The following is a 15,101-nucleotide window of genomic DNA, read 5'->3' as shown; positions in this document are numbered from 1 at the left end:
CTATGGAAATGTGGCAAACAAGTAGGGAGGTCATGGAACCTATACAGATTAAAGGGGAGGAGGTGCTTGCTGCCTTGAGGCAAATCAGAGTAGATAAATCCCCAGGACCAGGCAGGGTATTCCCTTGGACCTTGAAGGAGACTAGTGTTGAAATTGGGGACTCTGGCACATGTCGGTATCCATGGGTGAGGTGCCGGATGATTGGAGGATAGTTCATGTTGTTCCGTTGTTTAAAAAAGGCTCAAAAAGTAATGCGGGAAATTATAGGCCGGTAAGTATGACGTCAGTGGTAGGTAAATTATTGGAAGGAGTACTAAGAGATAGGATCTACAAATATTTGGATAGACAGGGACTTATTAGGGAGAGTCAACATGGCTTTGTGCGTGGTAAGTCATGTTTAACTAATCTATTAGAGTTTTTCGAGGAGGTTACCAGGAAAGTGGATGAAGGGAAGGCAGTGGATATTGTCTACATGGACTTCAGTAAGGCCTTTGACAAGGTCCCGCATGGGAGGTTAGTTAGGAAGGTTCAGTCGCTAGGTATACATGGAGAGGTAGTAAATTGGATTAGACATTGGCTCAATGGAAGAACTGTTTACCTCAATGGAAGAAGCCAGAGCGTGATAGTGGAGGATTGCTTCACTGAGTGGAGGCCTGTGACTGGTGGTGTGGACACAGTAAGAAGTCTAACAACAGGTTAAAGTCCAACAGGTTTATTTGGTAGCAACAGGGGGTGGTGTTCCGAAAGCTCGTGGCTTTTGCTACCAAATAAACCTGTTGGACTTTAACCTGGTGTTGTTAGACTTCTTACTGTGTTTACCCCAGTCCAACGCCGGCATCTCCACATCATGACTAGTGGTGTGCCACAGGGATCAATGCTGGGTCCATTGTTGTTTGTCATCTGTATCAATGATCTGGATGATAATGTGGTAAATTGGATCAGCAAACTTGCTGATGATCAAAGATTGGAGGTGTAGTGAACAGTGAGGAAGGTTTTCAAAGCTTGCAGAGGGATGTGGACCAGCTAGAAAAATGGGCTGAAAAATGGCAGATGGAGTTTAATGCAGACAAGTGTGAGGTATTGCACTTTGGAAGGACTGACCAAGGTAGAACATACAAGGTAAATGGTAGGACACCTGAAGAGTGCAGTCGAACAGAGGGATCTGGGAATACAGATACATAATTCCCTAAAAGTGGCGTCACAGGTAGATAGGGTCGTAAAGAGTGCTTTTGGTACATTGGCCTTTATAAATCAAAGTATTGAGTATAAGAGTTGGAATGTTATGGTGAGGTTGTATAAGACATTGGTGAGCCGGAATTTAGAGTAATGTGTGCAGTTTTGGTCACCTAATTACAGGAAGGATATTAATAAGGTTGAAAGAGTGCAGAGAAGGTTTACAAGGATGTTGCCGGGACTTGAGAAACTGAGTTACAGAGAAAGGTTGAATAGGTTAGGACTTTATTCCCTGGAGCGTAGAAGAATGAGGGGAGATTTGATAGAGGTGCATAAAATTATGATGGGTATGGATAGAGTGAATGCAAGCAGGCTTTTTCCACTGAGGCTAGGGGAGAAAATAACTAGAGGACATGGGTTAAGGATGAAGGGGGAAAAGTTTAAAGGGAATATTAGGGGCGGGGGGGGGCTTCTTCCAACAGAGAGAGGTGGGAGTGTGGAATGAGCTGCCAGATGAAGTGGTGAATGCGGGCTCACTTTTAACATTTAAGAAAAACTTGGACAGGTACATGGATGAGAGGGGTGCGGAGGGATATGGTCCAGGTGCAGGTCAGTGGGACTAGGCGGAAAAATGGTTTGGCACAGACAAGAAGGGCCAAAAGGCCTGTTTCTGTGCTGTAATGTTCTTTGGTTCTATTGACAGCTACAGTCCCCTGACTCTAGAGAGCATTTAATCTCTTCTCAATGGATAATTTAATGTGGTCTAACCACTAAGTGATACTGACAAAGGCCTGCCAAATTGGTAATGATGTATCTTATAGGGCGAAAAGAGGGAGAGTGTAGAGAAAATTTTGGAGAGTGGCTTCAAATAGAATTATTCATTTGAAATGCTGTTGAAAGTCTTCAATCTGTCATTTTATAAGGAATCATGGTGTCGGTCAATAATTTAAAAAGATTTTATGATTTATAATTTACATGAATATAGATCACAGCCGGAAACTATATCTGTTTCTCTACACTTGTGTTACAAGGTCTGCTGAGTATTTCCTTCATTTTGTTTCTATTTCAGATTTCTAGCATCCACAATGTTTTGAATTGATCTTTGCGTTTTGATTTAAGTTTCATACCAGAGGTGGCCAGGGGAGGGCACCGTGCAATTGATCCTCTCGGATAAAGTGGGGCGGTTGTTAACCTGGGGGCGATTAATCTGGATCATTTTGAAGAATCGGGCAGGGTCCTAGCTGGGTGCAGCCTGATCTCTGTGATTCTGCAATGCAAAGGTCACCAACATCAAGCAGCATTTACTCAGCAATAACCTGCTCACCAACGCTCAGTCTGAGTTCGACCAGACCCACTTGGGGGGCAGAGGGGGGGAAACGGACAAATCTCCCTTCCATCATAAGGTCAGAAGTGGTAATGTTCGTTCAGCAAACAATGTTCAGCATCATTCGCGACGACTCAGATACTGAAGCCATCCATTTCCAAATGCAACAAAACCTGGACAATATCAATTCCAGGCTTGGGCTGACAAGTGGCAAGAAACATTCACGCCACACAATGACCATCTCCATCTCCAACAAGAGACAATCTAACCCTCTTCCCATAACATTTAATGGCATTACCATCATTGAATCTCTCATTAGCAATGTTCTGGGAGTTACCATTGACAGAACTCAACTGGACTCCATATAACTACTGTGGCTACAAGAGCAAGTCGGAGGCTAGGAATCCTGCGGCAAGTAACCTCACCACCTGACTCCCCAAAGTCTGCTCACAATTTACAAGGCACAAGCCAGGAGTGTGATGGAATACTTTCTCCTTGCCTGCATGAGTGCAGTTCTAACAACATTCAAGAAGCTCAACACTATTCAGAAGAAAGCAGCCACTTGATTGACGTCCCATCCATAAATATTCACTTCTTCCACATGGACTCTAGCAGCAATGTATACCATCTACAAGATGCACTGCAGGCACTTGTCAAGGCTTTTTAAACAGCATCTTCCAAACCCAAGACCACTTCTAGATGGATAAGGACAGCAGGTACATGGGAGCTCTGGCACCAGGAAGTTCCCCTCCAAGCCACTAACCATTTTGACTTGGAAATATAAACATGTTGAAAAAGTGGTTCCCATTCAGTGCCCCTTGTGGGATATAATAGTCCAAACCAGTGGTGGCATAACAAATTTGTTTCTGCTCAAAAATATTTTTAGCTGTTTATTGGTCACTTTTTAATACTTGGGAGGCACTGTAGTGTTGAGTACCTCAGTAGTGTTGCCGTGCAGTAGCCTACAATTAAGAGGCTGTACTGTTAATCTGGTTTAATATAACCCTATAGCTGCCCTTTGTCGCTCAGAGATGCCGCTGCAGACCCCAGTGATATCAAAGAATGCTTCTCTTTTTGTCAGAGTGTTATTTAATCAACTCTGTTGCTGTTGAAACACGTGTTGAAAGCAAGCGTGATTGAAAGATATGACTTGTCGAACTTCACTTAAACTGCCTGCCCTCCATTTGAAGAAAATCCACCAGACTGTCATGCGAACATTGCTGATTCAAATTTGTAATCAGTGGCTCATTTAGACAGAACATACGGGTTCTGTTGATAAGAATTTATCTCATGTCTGGAACAAAGTTGTCATTCTTAATGAGAAACCTTGAAGTGAGTTAGAGCAGATGTATTGCTGAGGTCGCCTTGATGTACTGAGGTAACCTATTTGAAAGGAGGAGGGCTGCTTTTCTATTTAGATTACATGACTATTTTATGCCACATTAAGTACTTTTCTATGAATATGGTATTATGATGGATGACTGTTTAGTTCTTTTATTATTATAATAGAACAAGTGCAAGTAATTTTATATTGTGTTCCCACAGAAATATTTTTCAATATTTAACACACTTTGAACCTTAACCATAACGACTGTTTTTTTTTTAGACTCTGTTGTAGTTCATTGTGAAGCCGACTTGTTCAGAATTAGTGTTTGATTTGATCCATTCAAACTTATCTGCCTCTAAATCAATTTGTGTTTACTCCAAGTGTTCTAAATCTTTTGTGGTAGCTTCATATCCTTGTTACTGTGTTTCTTGTAAGACGTTCTATCATTTTGAAGTCTTTAACTGGTGATATCTGGCGTGAAATGTTTTGTAAATGCAATGAACAGTTAGTGCTTGTGTGTTCTTGACGGTGTTAAAACAATTGTTTTACGTGGTTAATTTGTATTGAGCATCAGATTGCTGTTGAATCATAAGTATTGAGAGATTTTGGTCTTTTAAAATCAAAGTATTAGTGGATCTTTCTTTACCCTCAAAATACAAGTATGAATTATTGTATATTGCCAAATTTTGATATCCCACTGTTAAATAATAAACCAATGCAATAAATAAGTTATTGTCGAATATACTTTAATTTTATGGATAAAATAGACTTCCCTTTATATTTATCCCAGCGGTCAAGACAATGTAATGGGAGTAAAGTACTGCTTAAGGAAGGATGATCATGTGGTTATTGTCATGCCATATCTAGAACATGAGTCCTTTTTGGTGAGTTTGTTTTAATTCAATTACATTTGATACCACAATGCCCAGAATTAACTAAAAATGGAAAAACGTTCCGGGAATGGTTTTATTTTAGTCATTTCTTTTTCAGGATCTTCTGAGTTCTATGAAGTTGGAAGATGTACGGGAGTATATGTATAACTTGCTAAAAGCCTTGAGACGGATTCATCAGTTTGGCATCATTCATCGTGATATCAAGCCAAGCAACTTCCTGTACAATGGGCGTCTGAAAAAGTATGAATTTCTACATAATGCCTATGTTCTGATGTAATTGAAGCATATAGTCTGGCTAAAGAGAAGATCCACGTGGTATAATTTCATGCCAGTTGTATCTGTAAGGCAGTCTGTCCAAACCATGCTTCACTAGAAGTACGTTTTTGTTTGTTTTGACCCGAGAGCAATCCTGAAAAGCAAGTGAATGCTGTTCCATACTACAGGCTACTGCTGCCAAATAAGTATTATAAAGACAAGAACCCAAAACAGAAAATGCTGGAAAATCTCAGCAGGTCTGGCAGCATCTGTAAGGGGAGAAAAGAGCTGACGTTTCGAGTCCAGATGACCCAAGAGTCGTCTGGACTCCAAATGTCAGCTCTTTTCTCTCCTTACAGATGCTGCCAGACCTGCTGAGATTTTCCAGCATTTTCTCTTTTGGTTTCAGATTTCAGCATCCGCAGTAATTTGCTTTTATAAGACATAAAACCTTTCTTTTTTTTATAAAACGTCATGGTGCTTGTGGTTTTTATTTTAAATTAAAATGTTTGTGTCTTAATGATTAATGAAATTATTAAGCTTATTGCAGTTTTATATAATGTCATGGTAGCAACCTTTACATTCCTATTTTATCTGAAAGAATGAATGCTTATGAATGAAATTCTAGCTTCCTCAATAAGTTTGACATGCCATCACTTTGGACAAGAGGAGCGTTTTAGGTTATTTCCTGATCTATTGTCTAATCTCAGTTATTTTCATTATATTACAGGTATGCATTGGTGGACTTTGGCTTAGCCCAGGGTACACCTGACACTAAAATAGATCTCCTTAAAGTTGTAAAGACCGAGGACCAACAGGGAAGTTGCTCAAAGAATAAACTGATGACCAGTTCTGGAAATAAGCTTCCTAGTACCGTAACAATGAACAAATCCCTGGTTCAACACACAGCTGGCAAACAGCCCATTAAAAGGCCCTGGTGCCTCTCTCAAGCTAAACATGGAAAGGTTCTGTCTTGCCTTTCTTTCACATTTATCTTTGCAATAGGTTGCATTAAAAATTTGAACAAAAATAACAACACTGGCAGTTTCAATTATTGTGCAAAAATGTTTTCAGTCTTTTGTTTAAAGGATATTGCCAGCATGCTACTTTTAACACTGTTGGTAATCTAGTATAGGAATTTTGGGGGGGAGCTCATTAAGTGCAACTGTTTTCAGCCTTGAAGATAATTCAACTTGCAATCATAACTACGCAATTGAAAGATACATGCGGATGAGATGACCATTTGGCTTAGTACCGCCATGTAGGAACATCAGATCGTAATAGAAGATAAATAGGAGCAGGGATAGACCATACTCCCATCGAGTCCGCTTCGCCATTGCTAAGTGTCAGGGGGATTAGCAGGGTAAATGCTTGGGGTTACAGGGATAGAGCCTGGGTGGGATTGTTGTCGGTGCAGGCTTAATGGGCCGAATGGCCTCCTACACTGTAGGGATTCTATGTTACAACCAAGGCTGTTGTTTTGTCTCAGCTCCACTTTCCTGCCTGCTCTCCATATCCCTTGATTCCATGAGAGACCAAAACACAGGAGCTTGGTAATGTGCAGAACTGGGAAAGACCATGTGAATAATCCCATATTTAGGGCATAACAATTTTCCTCATACTTCTCTCTGTATAATTCACTAATCAGCCTCTATGGTCTTCCATTGATGCTCCATTCCCTGCATTCACCATTCTTAGTGTTAAGTGTTAGAATATCTTTTCATTTGGAGGACTGTGTGTTAATTTGGTCTCCTTGTTTAAGGACGGATACGCTTTCATTGGAAGCATTTAAGAGAAGGTTCACTCAACTAATTTCTGGAATGGAGGGGTTGTCTTATGACGTAAGATTGAGCAGGTTGGGCCTGTACTCACTGGAGTTTTGAAGAATGAGAGAGTACCTTATTTGAAATGTATATGACTCTGTGGGGGCTTGACAGGGTAAATGCTGGAAGGGTGTTTCGTCTCATGAGAGAATCTAGAACGAGGGGGCACAGTTTCAGAATAAGGGGTCTCCCATTTAAGTTGGTGAGGAAGAATCTCTTCCCTCAGAGGGTCGTTGATCGTTAGAATTCTCTTCCACGGAGATCAGTTGAGGCTGGAGCATTGAACATGTTCAAGGTTTAGTTAGATTTTTGATTGACAAAGGAGTTGAGGGCTATGGGGACGAGAAGGAAAGTGGTGATAAGGCTGCTGCAGTCCGATTAGCTAGGATCTTATCAAAATGTAGCGGAGGCTGAATGATCTACTCCTACTTCTTATTATGTTATGACCCTCTTCCACAAAGAGATGTAACCTTGAGTTTTGAACCTGTAAAGGTTAAATACATCGCGGCTTATCTTGTTGATGCATACCCTTTAGGATCTTGAATACTTGGAATGCCTGAATCTTCTCTTCAGGGTAAACAGTTACAGATTCTGCAGCCTCTCCTTGTTGCTTGGCTGTCTACAAAAAAGCTGCTATGATAGCATTTATAAATGCTGCCTTCACTTCCCTACCAGAACTTCAAATTTTAATCATTCCTTGCATGAAGGAAAAGTCCCTAACGTTGGACCTACATTAGACAATTTGAAGGTGACTGCTATTGGCTACTTTCATCACATAATGTGACATAGTGTTCAGTATTTATCCTTTCTATACTATTTGGTGAGTTACAAACCTCCATTTTGTCACAGTCTCCTTTCAGTCACCTTGTTTGAAGACTAGAATTCAGAGGTTCCTCAGGTTTTTTCTTGTAACTCATACATTGACCAGAAACTGAACTGGACTAGCCATATAAATACCATTGCTACAAGAGCAGGGAGAGTGAAGAGCTACAATGAGGATTAGTTCTCTTCCTCTTCACCCTACCTTTATCAACAATTATCACTCCCGCAAATGATTCAGATCATGTCATCATGATCGCTTTATGATTTCATTATTTAGTATTAGTTTACAACTAGATTTTAAATAGGTTTATTTTATTTATAGTAAAAAAGTGACAAGCATGCAACACTAAGAAGAGCGTTCAGAATTATAAGGGGTTTTGTTAAAGTAAATGAGAAGAAACTGCTTCTACTGGGAGGAGAGTTGATAATCAGAGGACTAATTCTCTTACAGAGCCTGCACGGATACAATGAGCTGCCTTTGCTGCTGTATAATTTCAGCCACAATAGGGTACTGTGAGCTGGCTTAACAGAACAAACAATTTAATGGCAGAAAATGCTGTTAAAGCTCAGCAGGTCTGGCAGCATGGGTGGCAAGAGGAAGCAAGGTTCATGTTCCAAGTCCGTATGACTCTTCAGAGCTCTAAATTTTTCCAGCAATTTCTGTTTTTATTTCAGATTTCCAGCAGGGGCAGTATTTTGCTTTTACGCAATTTACTGATACTAAAATGCTTTATTTTATTTTGAGCTATTAGTATTTTGATATGATTTGGTTTGTGTGTATATATATATACATATATATCATTTTACATATGTCATATCGGATAGAGCATGCAAATAGCTTTAAAAATTTTTATTGCAGGAAGATTCATCAGTTGCACGTTCTGTATTTGGGGAAAGAAGTTTGAATGTTCGCAATACTGAAGCTTCTGAAGGTACAAGTAGTAAGGTAAGAAGACCACAGCAAAGAGTTGATATTTACAGTTGTACACATCTTGTACACCATGCAGCAATTTCATTAACTGAGGCCACTTGTTTGCTTGTGATTTCAGTGATATAAATGTTTTATGTAGTTTTGTACCTGATTTCCTTCCCCCCCCCCCCCATATGACTTTCTTGCTCTCAAAAATGATACCAGACCGGTGGTAATACTTTTGGATTTAAATCTCATCTGATACATTTCTTTACGACTGCAGCCCGTTAACTCAACACAGCAACAAAAGGCTTCATCCATCTGGAACTGGTCACAATGCACTGTTGCCTGTAGCACTTTAAGTGTTGCTGTGACTGTTACAACAACTTGAAACTTTTTAGCTGTTACTGGCTTCATCTTCCATGGCGCTGCACAGGGGTAACCTGAAGTCTGGTGCATAGTGTTTATGCTTATCCATTTTAAGAATACTGCAGGAGTTTTCCCTTTAGATGAGTGGCCTAAATAGTCACATGCTTGAGTTAGGGAAAGGCTAATTGCGAAGGACAGAATTTTTTTTTGTATCTACCTTTCTCTGCCCTTGAGGATAAAGCCAGTAATAACTGGCTTTCTTTCCCTTTTTTTATATTTCTGACACTGACCCATACTTGACAGCAATATTTGTACATGTTGGCTTGAATTTTCCAGCCGTTTACACCAGTGGGATTCTCTGTTCCCGCTACAGTGCACGGAGATTTGGCTGAGCGCCAAATTCTCTATCCTCTCACTTGCAGCAGCAATGGGGCGTGAAAGGCCAGAAAATTCTTCCGTAAATTCAAATGAACTAAGTCACCACAATGACTCTCAGTGGTTTAGCTTTGTGCTTGTAATGTGGCTCCATGCACAGATCCGTGCATAGATCAGCCAGATAGTCAATATCTTTTCCCAAAGGTAGGGGAGTCTAAAACTAGAGGGCATAGGTTTAAGGTGAGAGGGGAGAGATACAAAAGTGTCTAGAGGGGCAATTGTTTCACACAGAGGGTGGTGAGTGTCTGGAACAAGCTGCCAGAGGTAGTAGTAGAGGTTCGTACAATTTTGTCTTTTAAAAAGCATTTAGACAGTTACATGGGTAAGATGGGTATAGAGGGATATGGGCCAAATGCGGGCAATTGGGACTAGCTTAGGGGTTTTTAAAAAAGGGCAGCATGGACAAGTTGGGCTGAAGGGCCTGTTTTCATGCTGTAAACCTCTGATTTTATGACTTTAAGATTCTATGAAATACCATAAAATAGTGGAATATGTTAGAAATTTGAAATAAGCTATCTTCAAACAGTTGCAGCTTACTGGATGTTTAAGATTGCACATCCATAAGATGACAACTTTTGTGCTAGTGTTAAAATAACCACTAGAACCAGATTTACCACAGCACTTTAAGCTGTTTTTGGGTTCGAGGATGACTTGTTCCAGTTCGATGAGTTCTGAGCTGACTGATATGTCGAGTGCTTGATCTGTGAACTCTGCCACATGCAGGGCAGGGCAGATGGTGCTTGAATAGCTAGGCTGATAAGGCATTTGGAGGCTTGTGTGTTCTCTCTGATGCCTCAGCTTTGCCCCTGCTTGCTCGCAGCAAAGTCTCTAGATGTGCTTGGAGCCTTCCCAAATAAACCTTCTCCATTTTGGTCAGTTACAAGCCAGGGACTCCCATGAGTCAGTGGAGGACATGTTTTGAGGACATCCCTAAAACTTCCCTTCTCAATCAGCACCTCACAGCCAACTTCTCAACCTCCGGCCATTAGGAGCTACAGGGTACCCATGCTGCTTGGTTCACCCTAAAGTCCACCATAACAAGCACCTGTGAAGAGGTCCTTGGTGTCTCTATCTGAAAACATTGTTACTGGTGATATAAACTGCCATGGGATACAGGACCTAATCAAACATTGAGGTAAAACCATTGCAGGCTGTAGCACGCGGACAGATTTGCCTGCTGTGTCTGATGTTCACTGGGGCGGCACGGTAGCATAGTGGTTAGCACTGCTGCTTCACAGCTCCAGGGACCTGGGTTCGATTCCCAGCTTGGGTCACTGTCTGTGTGGAGTTTGCACATTCTCCTCGTGTCTGCGTGGGTTTCCTCCGGGTGCTCCGGTTTCCTCCCACAGTCCAAAGATGTGTGGGTTAGGTTGATTGGCCATGCTAAAATTGCCCCTTAGTGTCCTGAGATGTGTAGGTTAGAGGGATTAGCGGGCAAATATGTAGGGATATGGGGATAGGGCCTGGGTGGGATTGTGGTCAGTGCAGACTCGATGGGCCAAATGACCTCTTTCTGCACTGTAGGGTTTCTATGATGTGTTGATTTAGATGTTTGTTGCAGCTACAAATGGGTCCCATTTTTTCTGAGGTTAGTTTTTTTTGTTTTGCAGCTGGTGAAACCTGCAAAGAATGCAGATTTAACGTCCAGAAAAATAATAGTGGCAAAACGTAAGATAACATCATCCAAGGGTACGACAAGTGGTTTAGGCCGGAGGCCTGCCATCTGTCCATCAGACCTGACTTGCAATTGTTACACGACAGATCGGATCTGCAGTGTTTGTCTCTCAAGGTACAGTGAACAATTTAAGAAACCAAACTTTGTGAAGAAATGTAAGATTACTAAATACATTATCTTATTAAAATTCTTCTGTTCATTTGCATTACAATTTAAAAATCAAAGTACTTTAATTGTACGATTATGCAGTAAGATTTACATGATTTGGAAGCATTGCATGATAGTGAAAGCTTCTGCCAAGTACTTGAATCAAATATTTTCAGCTCTGGTAAAGTTGGGGCTAAATTCAGATTAAGCTTTCCTCTACTTTTTATCAGTGTAATTTCATGCAAGTCTTTGATGCCTCTGGCACACCAGTGGGTTGTTTTCCCTGCTTTATGATCTCGCTCTGTATGACTGGCAGCTTGGTACTGATTCTGGGCAGTTTTGTGTTGAGTAGTCAACCACACATGAACTGGGTGGACACTGCTGGCTGTACCTCAGTTTTAAAACTCTCGTGCTTGTTCACAAATAGTTTCATGGCCTCACCCCCTCTATCTCTAGCATTCTTCAGACCTGCAACCCTCTTAAGATCTCTGTGCTCCTCCAAATCTAGTCTCTTTTGCAACCGCAAGTTTAATTGCTCCCCAATGATGGTTGTATCTAGACCTCAGACTCCGGAATTCAATGGGATGAAAGACACTAGTTTTGTGAGATGTAAGATTCTTGCATGGAACAAGCTGGGTTAAATCAGTCCAGAACCTATAAGGCAAAAGCTGCTTCTCAAACTGCACCTAATCAGCACTAAATTACCAACATCATTCAGGCCACAGATTGATTTGGGAATCGGATAATGCCATTGGTGCAGTTAATATTCTGAGGCACAGTTTGCATTTATCCTGTCTGTCCCTGGCTTTGGGTTGTTTATGTATTAACTGTGCCTGCCTGAAGTAGGGGAGAATTCTCTTCCCCAATACAAAATTTGTCAAAAGGTTGAATAAAAGTGCGAATGAAACTGCATTTGAATTAATACAAACAGCGTGTTATTGGAAGTTGTTGATGTAAGCCCAAAGGGGGCAGGGCTATGATTTATTTGTCACTAAGCTTCCATCCCTTCAGATATTCATTCAGCCATCCCTCTGCCCTAACTTTGAACTTGTAATGTTCTCTAGTTTCTCTCCTGACCACCCGCTCTCCCCTCACCCCATACCCTCTCCAAACTCAATTGCCTCTATGAGGCCCACTCCTATTCCCTCAACCCTATTCCCACTAAACTGCTGACAACCCAGCTTCCCCTCCTGGTCCCCATGTTACCTGATTTTGTTCATTCTCTTCAGATACTGTTCCTTGCCTGCAGATCTGCCATTGTCACCCCTTGACCCAGCTTAGGAAAATAATATCCCCATCTCCAAAGTCCTTGAATGTGTTGCCGCCTTCCAAATCCATGCCCATCTTCCCTAGAACTCTTGGCTTGAATCCCTCCAATCAAGTTTCCGCCCTTGCCACAGCTGTTATCAAAGTCACAAATGACATCCTGTGTCATTGTGACAAAAGGAAATGATTCCTTCTCACTCTTCTCACCTTGCCTGTAACTTTCGAAAAGGTTGACCACACCATCCTCTACCAATGCCTATCCACTGTTGTCCAGCGGTGCGGGACTGTGTTCACTTGCTTCCATTCTTACCCATGTAATCATAGCCAGAGAATCACCTACAAAATGGCTTCTCTTCATTTTCCCATGCCGTTATCTCTGGTGTCCCTTTGTGGAAAAGCCTGTGTTAGTTTTCACATGTATTCTGACAACACCAAGCTCTACCATACCACCATCTCTCTCAGCTCCTTCACTGTCTCTAGATTATCAGACTGCTTGTCTGATATCCAGAAGTAAATAAGCCCTAAATTTCCTGCAATTAAATATTGGGAAGGCCGAAGACATTGTCTTCTGGCCCTGCTGTAAACTCCATTTCCTACCTTCTGACTCCATCTCTCCCTGGTAACTGTCCGAGGCTGAATGTTCACAATTTTGGTCTTGTGTTTGACCCCCCACGCCATCACTAAGATTATCTATTTCCACCTCTGACATTGCCTGACTCCACCCCTACAACCGCTCATCTGCTGCTGAAACCCTCCTCCATGCTTTTTTTTGCTTCTTGACTTGACTATTCCAGCACACTGCAGCTGGTCTCCCACATTCGTAAACTTGAGGTCATCCAAAACTCTGCCCAAGTCCTAATTCATAAGAAGTCCTGTTCATTCATCGCTCCTGTGCTTGCTGTCCCACTGGTTAAGCAACATCTCGATTTTTAAAATTCTCATCCTTGTTTTCAAATCCCTTCATGACCTTGCCCCTCTCCCATCTCTGTAATCTTTAGCTTCGATCCACCGATATCTACATTTCTTTAATTCTAGCCTCTTGGTTGGTGGCTGTGCTTTCAGCTGCCAAGGCAAGTTCTGGAATTCTCTCCATAAACTCCACTGCCTCTTTTTCCACTTTTTAAAAGATGCTTCATGAATCCCACCTCTGACCAAGCTTGTGGTCATCTGCCCTAATATCTCCTTATGTGGTTCGGTCTGTTTTATTATGCTTACGCTGTTGTGTCAGTTGTTCATTGGTGCAGAATGGGTAAGGTAATGCAGCCTCGCATGTTTTCATCATCTGTTTGATTCTTAATAGAGCAAAGAGATGCCCTGTGATGGATCTGCACATGTAAATTCGGATCGACTTTGTGCAGGAACATTTTTACAGAGTAGTTTCAGTTATGCTATGACACAGACCAGTCCTGGAGTTAAATGCACATGCCATAGATGAACGCACTATTTACCTGAAAAATCATCTGAAATTCAAAGTCAGATTCCAAATATTTCATTAAATTGTAGCAACTCAATCATCTAAATCAAGATCAGATGCAAGAAAGTTCACCAATACTTTCAAAATATAAAAGAAAATCTAGCCCCAATAGGATAGGTGCTCCTGTTCTTCAAAGAGGTTTCCCTGTCATGTGAAGTTTTACAGATCGACAACAGCTAGTGTTATCCTACCAACAAGGAATGCAATATACCTGCTTACTCAGATTAAGGGATGAGTAGCAGTGTTCCTAATGCCAATCCTCAGGATTCATTGAAGCCCGAGTGAATGAATATTTCAGTCACCATGAGCTCTCATTTTCAATGTTTTGTGATGTTTTCTTGGTGTTGTCAATGTTTTATGGGCGGCACGGTGGCACAGTGGTTAGCACTGCTGCTTCACAGCGCCAGGGACCTGGGTTCGATTCCCGGCTTGGGTCACTGTCTGTGTGGAGTTTGCACATTCTCCTCGTGTCTGCGTGGGTTTCCTCCGGGTGCTCCGGTTTCCTCCCACAGTCCAAAGATTGTGCGGGTTAGGTTGATTGGCCATGCTAAAATTGCCCCTTTAGTGTCCTGAGATGCGTAGGTTAGAGGGATTAGCGGGTAAATATGTAGGGATATGGGGGTAGGGCCTGGGTGGGATTGTGGTCGGTGCAGACTCGATGGGCCGACTGGCCTCCTGCACTGTAGGATTCAATGAGCTATGGTCTATGTTGCTATATCTCTGCACCCATTTGTACTGTGCTCAGGCGATCTGTAACAAAGCTTCCAGTTTTGTGCAAGTCTTGCAGTGTCACATTGTGCTTCTTGTATTTACTATTATATATAAGAAATCCAGGTGAAAGGCTGCTGGCTGTAGTCCAGGATGCCTTTAGACTTTTAAAAAAATGTAAAGGAACATCTGTTAAACCAGGAATTAGTGCAGTTAAAGAAAATGAGAGTACAAACAAAACAGCCCGAGTAAAATAGCACAAGACATTTAAACAAAACAACAAATTTATAACACCAATTTGCTTCATATATTGAATGGAAATGATTGACAATATATTTTGTTTGCTTATATCTAATATAACTACTTTATTATTAGACGCCAGCAAGTTGCCCCAAGAGCAGGCACTCCAGGATTCAGAGCTCCAGAGGTCTTAATGAAGTGCCCACATCAGACTTCAGGTAGGGAAGGGTTAAAATTTGTCTGTGGAATAGAAACCAAAC

General features: G+C 41.5%; 1 protein-coding gene across 4 annotated transcripts in view; it reads left to right on the top strand.

Moving 5' to 3' along the window:
* cdc7 (cell division cycle 7 homolog (S. cerevisiae)) overlaps positions 1-15,101 on the top strand; it is a 60,221-nt gene that overhangs the window by 29,311 nt on the left and 15,809 nt on the right. For 3 of the 4 annotated variants that reach the window (XM_078218897.1, XM_078218899.1, XM_078218900.1), the window contains 6 exons: positions 4,615-4,708; positions 4,815-4,957; positions 5,703-5,937; positions 8,477-8,563; positions 10,942-11,120; positions 14,977-15,059. In XM_078218897.1, coding sequence (XP_078075023.1) covers positions 4,615-4,708; positions 4,815-4,957; positions 5,703-5,937; positions 8,477-8,563; positions 10,942-11,120; positions 14,977-15,059 — 821 coding nt within the window. Of the gene's footprint in view, positions 1-4,591; positions 4,709-4,814; positions 4,958-5,702; positions 5,938-8,476; positions 8,564-10,941; positions 11,121-14,976; positions 15,060-15,101 lie in introns of all 4 variants that reach the window. The other variant, XM_078218901.1, reaches the window with a different exon arrangement.

Source organism: Mustelus asterias, chromosome 8 (genome assembly GCF_964213995.1).
Source record: "Mustelus asterias chromosome 8, sMusAst1.hap1.1, whole genome shotgun sequence".
Lineage (NCBI taxonomy): Eukaryota > Metazoa > Chordata > Chondrichthyes > Carcharhiniformes > Triakidae > Mustelus > Mustelus asterias.
This window is presented reverse-complemented; position numbering and strand designations above follow the sequence as displayed.